Source organism: Telmatherina bonti (genome assembly GCF_933228915.1).
Source record: "Telmatherina bonti genome assembly, chromosome: 23".
Lineage (NCBI taxonomy): Eukaryota > Metazoa > Chordata > Actinopteri > Atheriniformes > Telmatherinidae > Telmatherina > Telmatherina bonti.
The window spans coordinates 16,162,317-16,175,266 of record NC_136632.1 but is presented as its reverse complement, the minus strand read 5'-3'; the positions used below and the strand labels follow the sequence as shown (position 1 = coordinate 16,175,266).

Sequence of the window (12,950 nt, the reverse complement as noted above, 5' to 3'; positions counted from 1 at the left end):
ACATATATATATATATATATATATATATATATATATGTGTGTGTGTGTGTGTGTGTGTGTGTGTGTGTGTGTGTGTGTGTGTGTGTGTGTGTGTGTGTGTGTGTGTGTGTGTAGCGTATTATCATTAACGTTAACCTGGGATTCAATGTCGGAACGACAGTGGGTCTTTTAACTATTAATTTGCTGTGTCCTTAGACAAGCGGACGATCTCGGGGCACCACCCGGCCCTAAATTTGTTATACGGTCAGGCAGGGAATACCGTAATATGACAATGATATTTGTCTAATAACAGATAACCATCAGTCTCAAAATACGCTTACTGTAAGTTCTTGTCAGAGGGAGCAAATCACTTCCTTAAAGATCGCTCACGCTACCACGACTTCTTAAAATATAACACACTTTATTAAAAACCACACCGGTTAAAATCATCAGGCACAAATGAAATTAATCATGTAATCCAGAAATAGTGTCAGCAAGCATCAAATACTGAATTAGCCAAGATGAGAGAGAGGGAGAGTATGGAAGCTCGAGCCGAGCCAACAACAAAAATGTAAAATAAAATTATTAAAGGTAAAGTTATGTAAGCAGCTTACATAACTTACACAACTAGGAAGGTTGGAAAGATGGCAAGTCTAATGAAGTTAACTAACTATGTCAGGGTAGACTATCAGGCGGATACCGGGGAATGGATTTAAAAAGGGCAGCTTCTGCTAAGACACAGCTGGATCGGAGACAGTGGAGTAATGGGTCGGCCTTACTTCAGCGCCTTGGTGGTCGAGAACCCGAACCTTGGGTCCAGTGGGCAAGGATTCAGTGGTTGTCCTGATACTTGTCCAAAGGGAACCTCCACAGAAGTCAGGAGCTCGCCTGGAACCGCCTGGTTCGTCGTCTGAAGCTGGACCCAACTCCGATTAGAATCCACGGGTCACGGGAGCCTGCAGAGTGCTGGGATCAGCCGGAGCAGTAACGTTCGGGTCATCCATGCGTTACTGGTCACAGTCTTTGTGGGCCGGGAGAGCAGCTTCGATGGTGTGTCAGAAGCAAAAATTGTTCAGCCAGAATTGGATGAGTTTTCTGGTGTTAAGCAGTCGAGCGAGTGAGCTTACTTAATAAAAACGAACACGATGCCAGACGGACAAAAACACGACTAAAGCAAACATCAAACGAAAATGAAAAAAACAAGAGAGAAACAAAGAAAACGAGAGAGAAAAAACAAGAGCAGAAAAAAAGACAAAAGAAGATAAGAGAGGAAGAGACAAAAGAGGGCGAGTTCCAGGAAGACCCGCAGTTAAATTTGCCGGCGCTCTGGGGCGGACTTTAGATTATCCAATCACAGCGCAGGGGTCAGGACATGGGGACTGAAGGTTTGGTCAAAATACTAAGTTCTTGGGGAATTAAACTTAACATTTTTCCAACCTCAAAACATGTCTATAAAATCCATTTGTAGATGAGAAGTATGAATGAACCTTATAAACATGAATCTTAAAACAGTTTTGCTGCTGTCAAAAGGGGAAAAGGTTTGTTAACAGGTACAAGACATTTCATCAAGACATTTCAAGACTTCAATACACTTCATCAATGATTTTCACTCTCCACGGACCTGGTGGGTCAAGAAATCATTTCCACACAACAAGTTCTTACTTTGAGTCAGAGTCGTTAATAACAACAGCATATAATGTTAATCCCGGTGTATGTAATCAGCCTGAAATGCCTATCTCAACCTGTTCGAGGGTGTCTGCTAGATGGCACCATTGCTCCATCCAAGGAATCACAGAAATTAACTAATTTGCTAACTTCTGTGGATTTCATATCTGAAAAACGGTTAAAGTCTTGGATTAATTGAGAAAGGAAGAAGAGTCCATTTATCCAGGTGTGCTGAGGATACATCAGTATTTTATACAGTTTAGAATTCAGAGCTTAAAGGTTCTGCTCTGGAATTTGGTCTTTGTGTGCTGTGGATACAAAGGGACCTCCTGGGGTGATGGACAACAGGCTCTTACCAGGGTCCAACTTCAAAAGGGTGCCACAGTCTGTCTGTGTAGACATTTCCTACCAGGAACAAGATAAAACCAGCAGGGTTCCTGGTTTAAAGTGGAGGTCTGTCTACCCGGATTAAGATGGATCTGATTTTTAGGGCTTTCATTGAGCTCTGTTTTGAAGATGTGTGGATGGACCTTCGGGGTTAACTCGGCCTTGGAAGGTTGCCACATAAAATATATATATATATATATATATATATATATATGCTAAATGCTAAATGCTTACATGCAGGAGTAGATTTACAGGTATGCACACTGAGTTTGAAGACAGTGAAAACCTAATATATATGTATGTATATATATATGTGTATATATATGTATGTATATATATATATATATATATATATATATATATATATATATATATATATATATATATATATGTGTGTGTGTGTGTGTGTGTGTGTGTGTGTGTGTGTGTGTGTGTGTGAATAGGTTTTCATTGCCTTCAAACTCAATGTGCATACCTGTAAATCTACTTCTGCATGTAAGCATTTAGCGTCTTCAACAAAGCTGTCCATTAAAGAACCTTAAAGTCCCAGTCAAGCTGTTTGTACCTCATTAAACTCAATGCATTGCCTCACCCTAATTTGACTGTGCATGTGCAGCAGGATCATACTCATTCCAGTCTGAAATGTAATCAGATGAGGTGTATAAATACTGTATTTTCTGGACTATTAGTCGCTATAGGCCAAAAATACATAATTAGGTAGAAACAAAACATACATCAGTCGCACTGTATTATAAGTCAGACTTTGTTGCGGGTAATTTATTTTACAAACTACTTGACCAAAAACGGACATCACGTCATCTTTGAAGGCAAGTTATAACATTAATAAAAGAATAGAGAACAGGCTGAATAGGTGTAAGATATGCTAACACTATGAAGGTTACATGAAAAATAAACATGAACAGAAAAGTTGTCCAGTGTTTCGTAACATAAACTGTTTTAGGTAACTATAGCCTAAAGAACAAAACAAGTGTACCTTTACTGTAATTAACAACACGCAGTGTCAGTCCACATAACTAAATCTTTTGAATTCTTTGTCCTCTATGACACTTCTGAATAACTCTGCCAACTCCGCGTGGAGAGGTAACTGCACCGTTGACAAGCCTCTCCCTGCAGCACGTTGTTCAAGCACCCACTGGTGAACTCATTCCTCTAGCTGTGGCCAAAGAGCTTTGAGCCCGCAATTAGCTTTTTTTGTTTGTTTGTTTGTTTTCTTCCTCACAGTAAGAGTGTTTGTTTGTTTTCTTCCTCACAGTAAGAGTAGTAGTAAGAGCTTTTGGCTGCAGAATATGATATTCTTTTGGGGGCAATTGTGTTCAGTCGTTCTCAGTTGTTTTTCTAAGCTAATATTTACTTTTTTAAATTTTTAGTTGTTAAGGAGTAGGACATATATGCGTAAGTCTAGAGTACCCTCTTGTGGCTTTCTGTGAAATTATATATATTTTTTAAAGTATAAGTTGCAGGAACAGCTAACCTATGAAAAAAAGTTTGACTTATTGTCCATAAAGTACGGTATGGTTTTTTGTCTAGATCCAATCATCAGATCGTCAAAGTCATCAAAACTGATTACTGAATGAAAATGCATTCTGCTATAGTCAGATTAGATTAGTCTGATTGAGGTGTTTACATGATACATTTTACTTATGATTGGAAAATTGACCTGATTAAAAGGAGTGAATGTAAACACAGCTATTGTACAATTTAGTGGTAATATTCATATAACAGAACCACAAATCTCTGAAAAGTCATAAACCCAAGAAGATATCAGTGTAAAATAGAAATTCAAATGTTTGTTTTTAACTTTGTCTTTTTCCCTTTTGAAATATAACTGTCCTTCCTTGTATTCCCAAAAAGAAATATTATGGAACAAAAGAGACTTAAATTATGTCTTTGTGTTTGACAGTATGTTATTCAACCCCTGCTCTGTCCTCTCCATCACTGTCAAGTTGCAGCACGGTCAGCCTGAGTGTCTCGTAGAGAAACCAATTTTGAATTTTGAACCAATCCGTGAGCCCGGCTTGTGAATATGATCAGAAAGACTAAATTATGCAGGAAAACATAAATGGAGATAAAAATGAGGTAAGATAGTCAGGAAAAGGACAAATAAAAAGCCAAATGAGAAGAGTAGAGAAGAGATCTAAAAGACCACTTAACTAAAGAAAATAAAAGATTTGAGATGGTTTTACACAATCATCTGTCGCTGCAGGCTCAGGTCAAAGAGTTTCGCAGATACACTGAACACACACCTGCTGGCATATTTCTAAAACACTGATCCACACTTTCACACACACACACACACACACACACACACACACACACACACACACGCAACACAAACACATGCTGTTTGTAAGCTGTCATCAAATTCAGGCGGTGTTGTTGATTTTCTCATCTCCAATATTATTGACTGTGATGTCTCAGCCCACACTGCGCTCCAGGAGGCGTCGCAGAGAATGCGCACATCAAAAACTAACCCACATTCTCACACGTAATGTGTGTCCAACAAAAAACAATAAACATCACAATACACTTTTACCACCAATGCCAAAAATAATAGAAGAGCTAATATGGATATTTACCTTCTCTACCTGCCTCATTTTAACCTACTTAGTGAGTTAAACAAGTGTTTTATAAGGCTGAATTTTTTTCAAGTGCTTTTCCTTTTTCTTATCTCTCACAGGCTGCCTCTCTGCCAATGTCCATCATTATAGTCGGGGTTGGACCTGCAGAATTTGACAGTAAGCAACCAAAGCCCTGAGCATATGAAGAAAGAATGATTTTTAAAAAAGTTAGATTTTCCTGTAAAGAGCCAGGGTTGCTTGCCTTTCCAGTTTACACTCATCAACTTCTTTTAAATGCTTTTTATTCTCCTCAGCTATGATTGAGTTGGATGGTGATGAAGTCAGAATTTCGTCAAGAGGAAGATATGCTGAGAGAGACATTGTTCAGGTACTTGTCCATGAAACCATTTATTGCTCTTTCATATATACCCCTTGCTAGCAGTCTTGTTAGTTGTTTTTTTTAAATCCATATTTTATCCATAATATTAAAGGAGTTTTTAACAATTTTGGGAATCTCTTGTGTCTTGTGCTTCAGCAGCAGCCACTCAAACCAAAAACAACAAAAATAAAAGCATCACTCTTTCACAGAGTTTGAGTATTTACTTCAGTGAAGTTTAAAATATTGTATACTACCCCAATGAAATAAAGATGGTTGTATAAGATAGTTTTTAGAATCAGAAATGACAAAAATTGAGGCCAACAATCATGCTGCAAGGCAATTAGTTGTCAGTTAACCTCTTTTATACCATGGTTTAGCGTGAATACTCGATTCTGAGTGGTTGCAGGGTGTCCATTCAAAAGGGATAATGGACAGCAGTTAAAAACAGTTCTGTCAAAAAGCCAAATAGATCTAAATCTTTATGTTGGCTCAAACGCCAGTTAGTAATTGTGGCAACAGAAATGTTAGCAACAAACAGACAAAACAGAAAGCAGAAAGAATATCCCGAAGGACTGTCAAACAGCGGCCCATGGTTACTAATGAATGTATCTGATCTGCCAGTTTTTAAGTAATTTTATTTTTTCAGGTTAATTTAGACCGTCAGTTGAACAATAACGAGGGGAAAAAGTCTCCCGATCCCTCCCCATGTCATTGTATTATGTTCATGTTCTACCTGAATTGTTAGTTGAAATCAGTCACCGCAGATAAAAATCTATTATATTGTTTCAACCACATTAAATAATATTTAATCAGTTCATTTGTGAGGAAGCTCCAAATCTCTCAAAGAGAGAAAGAGAGGCTCTGTCGTCACCCTGCAGTGGTGCACCCAACTATGCATGTGTTTCTCTTCATTAATGCTCCTGCGGTTACGTCAATTTCACAGTAATCTTCAAGAATTAAAAAGGTCCATGCTGTTCGCATTTAGATTTTTCCACGGCTGAATTTTTCTTATGCTATTATAGAAACCCATCATTGCACGTCCTCCCCCATTTCCTTTATATTGTGAAGAAATCTGCATTCTCAGAAAATCACCATATTTTCATTGGAATCCATTAAAAGGAGGGGGCGGCACTACCGTTCAATACTCTTATCTTTCAGGCTCGATCACCTGACTGTGCGCTGTGCGCACACACTTCCTTACATTTAAACACACTGAGCTCCCTGGACCACGCAGTCACACACATTCCTCATCACTATCATCATCGGTGATTTGTTGCAATAGTATTTGCTGATGTACAAGCTCCAGTTGCTGCCAACTGCAGTCAACTTGGCAAGAGACATTAAATAGCCCGCTCAGCCGCTTATTGGTAAAAACATTTTTTTCACCGTGAAAATAACAATAGTAATTGATCTTGTATTATTTCCTATTGAGTGACCATGGTATAAGCGGGATTATCCAGTTAACGGACTGTTCACGCCTCTGCATTGTCCAAAATATTCAGATAATGGACACCTCGTCGGGTATTATCCCTTACTTAATCCCTCTCATCATCTTATGTATGGGCCAGTTTTTTCCTTAATTCACTTATGCAAGTTTACAAAATTTCTCCTAAATAATACAAAAATACTTGAGATTTTCTCTGGATCCGAATGTTATAAATTTAGTTATTTTGCATATGAGGATACAGATGTAACTTGTTCTACAAGGCTTTGGTTAATTTTATCTAACCGAGTTTTATCTGGACTGTTATAAGACCCGCTGAATTATATGTCCAGTTTAAATATAGAGTAAATCCACCAGTCACGTATCTGCATCATATAAAATTATCTTCAGCCAGAAAATAAAAGAACAGAAGCGACTAATTTAAGGTGAGGTGATTTGTCATGGGTCTCTTGTGCTCTGTGCTTGTCCGGCTGACACAAGCAAAGCTTAAGATTAAGTCCTTTCTGACCTTTCTGTGTTACTTGATGCTTGACTCCAACAAAAACAGCATCAACAGAGTTACAGTTTGAGGGAAAACTGTGAGCATGCTGGGATTGATGGCTGGATGCATATAAATCTTTACCTACAAAGGCAGAAATATGAAGTTAAAACCATGCATGTATTTTTTTTATGGATCTCAATCATGAAATGCGTGTAGGTATGCCCTGCTTAAAATTAAAAAGCATTGTTTACACCATAACTAAATAGGTGTGACAGTAAAAGCAACAGTAGATAAATGGTGTGAGCTTACTGATTGTGTTATTCAGACAATCATTAGTGAAGCTGAGATAGAGATCACTTTTATCATCTCTCAGTTCAAGAGAATATACAAAAAAAACTGAGGGGAAAGAAGTAACAGAAACTTCGACTCAAAGTTGAGAGCAAAGTATGTTGCTCTGGTTAAAAACAGAAGATTACAATGTTGAGATAAAAAGTTTAAAAAAAACTGCTGAAATTATGCACTGGGTGTGATGTTTTTAGTACCATGACTTTTAACTTCATGGCTAAATGTGTACACACAAACACTTATTTTCTTTGTGAATTTACACGTTTTCCTACATCTGATCCATTGTCACCTTGATGCATGGGACCCCAGATGACAGACACACATAAATCTATAAAGACCATGGCATTCTTCCCAATGTCCATGGAAAACTAGTTTTTTTCTGCCCCTTCATCTTCTATTCAGTCTCTCTTCATTAAAGGAAATTAAGAGATCCCCAATGCTAACCCCTGGCCTTTAAGGTCCAACTTAAAAAGCCAACATTGTAGAGCCATCTCTGCAAGCAGTCATGCTGGAGGAGCCTGTGTACTGTAAACACTGTAAACATAGGTAAGTAAATGACATGTTTTCATCATAGGTAGGGTATGTTTTTGCTTTAGTTTTTTCTCTGCACTTGAAGAGTTTGTGATATGCAGTATCACACAAAGACACATCTTAAATCTTAACTCAAATTCTTTATTAAGAATAATTGGTACTTTCCAGATTTACATTATATTCTTGCATCAAAGCAGAGAAAAATGCAAATATTTATCGTAAACTGTTCAATTATAACAGTGAAGTCATTCCATGACCTTTATGCTGTCGCTGTCATACTTTCCTGTCTGGCACCATCCCATCAAGCTGTGTAGAAGCTCATTAGCTAGCATTTTAACAAGCTGACGTACACATATACACAGATGTTTCATGCAGAAAAGACCCGAGGATGGTGTGAAAGGCAGTTTCAGTACTGGAGCGTTACAACAGCTCAGCTTGCAGACCCCTCATTATCAGCAAGCTAATAACCCCAAGTGACATGGTGAGGCTTGCCTTTCACGGCAAGGGCTTCCAGCATAAATTGGCTTCTCGTATGAGCTTGGGATTGCAGGTGGCAACATCTAATGAAGTAAATAAACCGGCTTCAAACATGTCCTCTTTTAGATCAGCGGTGTCATCCATGCAAGTGCATAAAATGTGAAGGTTTGTGTCATGTGACCATGATTACAATTTATTGAATTACAGCAGTAGGATTGCAGTTATACATGATGCAGCATATCTGTGATGTGAACTGTAACTTGAAGGACAGCCAGTAAAGGATGTCCTGGGATTCTTCAACAAGACACAAAAAACATTGTGTGCTGGTCTGGATAATAAAGTCACCAAGGTGAAGTAGCACTCGTTCTTCCTTGACCTGTCGTGAAAATAAATGGTTAAGTTCCTCCATCCAAATTTGGTGCAGATATTCAGACTCAAAAGATCCACTAGCATATTTATCTGACAGCTGCTGCACTCATTTAAAAATTCTTATCACATTATCTGGCTTTTATGTGAAGCAAGTAATTAAAAAGTTTTTTTTTATTGATTCTTATCTGTTTTTTGCACCAGGATAAAATAAGCAGTATATTTTCAGGCTAATAAGTGATCCCAGGAATCTCAAAAATTTGCTTCAGCTAACTAGAACTCAGTATTTGTTTGTTCAAATGGTATTGGCATACTTAAAAAAAAAATCTTATTAAAAACACAAAATAGCTAATTTGCACATTTCTAGCATCTGTTTCTGTTGCTTATTTCAGTGACCCTGGGGAGCAGAATGTCTCCAAGTGTAGTTTAGCAAAATATTTCTCGTTCACCAACTGCTGCACCAGATTGTTTTTATTTCAGTAAAGTGGATGGATTGCTGCATCTTAATTAGCAGCAATTCTTTTTTCTTAAGCAAAGCCATTTCAAAGTCTAAGCTGTTGAAATTTTTACACAAATGAGAGATTCTTCTTTCTCTGTCTTCGAACAAAGAAATGTAGAATGTTTTCTTTTGTTTTTCATATTTCTGTACTCATTTCTGCTCCTGCACATTTCACACTCCCTCTTCATTTTGAGTCCTGTTTCTCCCTCCTCCTTGATTTATTCTCTATTCTTCTCTTCTTCTTTCTTTTTTTCTCCCTTTTTTGAAAAAACCCAAGGATCCCTACGCTTATTACTCCCCAGTACACCATAGGCTTACCTCGTCAAGCAACTTCTAGACATAAGATTTAGACACAAGCTTGCATATTTGATCTAGCTGTACTAATTAAATTGCTAAAATAAAAACTGACTTGTAAGGCAAAGCTACATGTGCCGCTGAATGGGTCAGCATCTTTATACTGATAATTGAGGCTTTTAAAGGTAACGGACATTTTATTCATTGCAATATGTGCTCTGAAGTAAGGCTGGCATAGAAATGCACAAAAAAACTGGAAAAAAAATATAGAGCATGTATACAAAGTCATATGAAGGGGAAAAAGAAGGTGATGGTTGTTAAAATATTTAGGTGGCTTTTACATTTCTGACATAAAAAAAAAGAAAAAAAATACTATGATCAGTAGCCCCTGCCAAAGCTTATCATGTTGGAGGGGTTTGTGTGTCCTGAAGATCCTAGTAGCTATGTTGTTGGGGGGTTTATGCCCCTGGTCGGGTCATCCATGACAAAGAGGTGTCTAGGAGAGGGACCAGACTAAGTGCGGCTTTGAGACTCCTATAATGACGACGACCATTGGGATTAATTTTTTGATGCTTTAAACATAATTTGGTCAGTTTTATAATTTACCAGATCTCTTAATTTTAAATCAAATGTTTTGATGAATAGTGAATTAGAATGGTCATTATATTGAACCTTGTGCATTAATACGATAGCTCTTGTCTGTAAAGTAACTAACGGTAATAAATGTGTCTTGTAGCAATTCCCCCATACCTCTATACAATAGTTTAAATATGACATGACAAATGAATGATAGAGTATACACAGAGCATATTGATTTAACACATAACTGATTCTTTTCATTGCTCCTACACATTTAGCAACCTTTGTCTGTAAATAAATTATATGGGGTTTCCAAGAAATCGTTAAATCCAATACAACTCCCAAAAATGTGATTTGTTGTTCTTTCTCAATGTTAATGTCATTAATAGTTGCACAGGTATATTACTTTTGTATAAATTTTGTTTTTTTAGGTCTATCCAAAAGTTGCTCAATATGTTCAAATCATCCGCAAACAAAACAAACTTCATGGGTTCTGATACTTTGTAAATGTCATTTATAGACAGTAAAAACAACATTTGTCCCAATATTGACCCTTGAGGTACTCCACATGTAATGTACTTATGTTCAGATTTATGCTGATCAATCTGGACAAACTGCTGTCTTTCCCCCAAGTAACTTTGTATCCAGTCTTTAATTATTCCTCTGAAGCCATGTTGTTCCAGTTTGTGTATCAATATGCGATGATCTATCGTATCGAAGGCCTTTTTAAGTCAATAAAAATACCAATTACATATTTCTTTTTTTTTCTATACAATTTGTTATTTCATCGGTTAAATCAATTAAAGCAAGGCTAGCTGATAGATTGTGTCTGAAACCATATTGACTGTCAAATTACAAATTATGTTTTTCAATAAAGTTATGAATCCTACTCTCAAATGACTTTTCGAATAGCTTAGAAAACTGAGGCAGGTAGCGGAATATGCCTCTGCTGATTATTAATTTATTAATTACGAACGAGCAACACAGAAATTGTGCATTCAGAAATTATGACAAGAATGGATGAATTGATCACATATTTATTGATGATGATAAACAACACAGTGGAAGAAACCAAACAGTTAAAGAGAGGTTATTAATGGAATTGTATAATGAATATGTCTGCATGGGTTTTCAATTCTGACATTAATAAAGAACGCTGAAATTAATTAAATGAGATGGAGCAGGAAGAAACCAGTTGGAATTAAGTAAATAAATTGGGATAATTATCTTACTTAAATCTCTGATAAGAATGTGTTCTATAATCCTAAATTTGGATGAGAATTCAAATTTAATTATTTAGTTAAAGTTTGATGTACTGGTCTGTGACATCACAAATGTTCAGAGCGCTATCAGATCCTACTTTGGACGCTGGATGTCCGGAGTGTGGGTCAAATCGGGTGGAATTTCCCCTGTTCGTCAGACCTCCGGGGCTGGATCTTTGAAGCGTCAGGAAGGGTAGGTCTATGCAGCTACTCTTGAGTCTCTGGATCTGTTCAGCGGAGTCAAGGAGCGGTGTGATGATTATCCAAATTGTCCCAAAAATAGATAGTTCCAGATTTTATGTGTAAAGACGCAGTGGGAAAAGTTGGAGCTACGGTTCCGGTTAATTACTGATCTCGGGGAAAAATGACTGGTTACAACTAAGCACTTGTTGTACTTTCTGCCGTTCGGAAGAACAGAGAGGTAGAAGACTTATAACAAAATTTAATAAAATAAAAAAACTAAGAAAAGAAAATAGAGAGCGCAAAAACAGAGAGAAGAAGAGCAGAAAACAGAGAAGCAGACAATAGATGACCAAAAAACAAACTGAGGAAGTCAGGCTGCAAGTCTATTTTAAACGGACCCGCCTTTCGAACTTCCAGCCAATCATGAGTTGCTTCTGTCAGAAGCTGACTAACCTTATCCAATCAGGTCAGCTTTAGTTCCTTCCCTCTGCATCTCATTAATGTGAACATGATACTCAAATTCTTTATTTGTTCCGTCCTACACACATCAAATCACATTCTTAAGAGTTATGCAGACTCCTCGTTTGCTGGGAAGAAAAGCATTAACTTGTAGTATTACTTCCACACATGAAAACAAGATTGGCTACATGTATTTCTTATTAAAGGTGGATTAATTAATTGTCGTACCCAGTCTTATCGGGTGATGAATCCTGAAAAGAAAACACATTTTATTCGTTCACATTGGTAGCTTAAGAGAGGTCTGAAGCTTGGAAAACATAATCAACAATTATTTAATACAGTGTTCATGATTATTATTGGTGTGTGATCAGTTCAAAGAATTAAATCACATATCAAGATAAAATAATGAAAAAGGAGAAATTCAATCAAAACAATTAACCAAAGTCATTTCGACTAAGTTAAATCGGTTGCAGACAAACTTTAAAAGAAGATCAATGAAGTTAAGCATCTGAAGTTTTCCTTTTAATTGGGGGAGTGGTTTGAATCTCTTTCCAGTGCCCTCTCAGTCAAGGGAGGGGGGTGTTCTGGCGCCATGAAGTCTTGTACTTTGATGAAAGGTATCATTTTTGAAAAGAACCAGCGTTTGGTCAGATGTGACTCTCAGTATCTCTTGACCTGTAAAACTATAAATTCTGTTAGATGTTTGTTTTAGACCATCTGACTTTGGGGTCTGCAGGAGGTCCTGAAAGAGAAAACCTGGAGGCGTGTATGTAAATTGTTTGTCTGTCTGGGGGAGAAGGGAATCTAAAACACAAGAAAACCCGTTATCCTCCTTCGGGTCAAATGGTCAGTTTCTCCAGTCCTCTAGGATTACACCAGTCTGACTGCAAGAGAAGATAAGAACCCATCATTTAATCCAGTCAAAGAAGAAAAAGAAAAAAAAAAATTTTTTTATTCCTCCTGGAAGGCCAAGATCATTACAGGCATAATGGAGATCGGCCGATGATTTGTGTATTGGTATTTATTTCCTGATTTGAAGAT

The 12,950-nt window shown here is 37.2% G+C and overlaps 1 protein-coding gene across 1 annotated transcript in view; it reads left to right on the top strand.

Moving 5' to 3' along the window:
- LOC306773192 (copine-8) overlaps nt 1–12,950 on the top strand; it is a 107,878-nt gene that overhangs the window by 91,651 nt on the left and 3,277 nt on the right. Inside the window, exons 18-19 of the mRNA XM_079262937.1 lie at nt 4,730–4,787; nt 4,925–4,998. Coding sequence (XP_079119063.1) covers nt 4,730–4,787; nt 4,925–4,998 — 132 coding nt within the window. The remainder of the gene's footprint in view (nt 1–4,729; nt 4,788–4,924; nt 4,999–12,950) is intronic.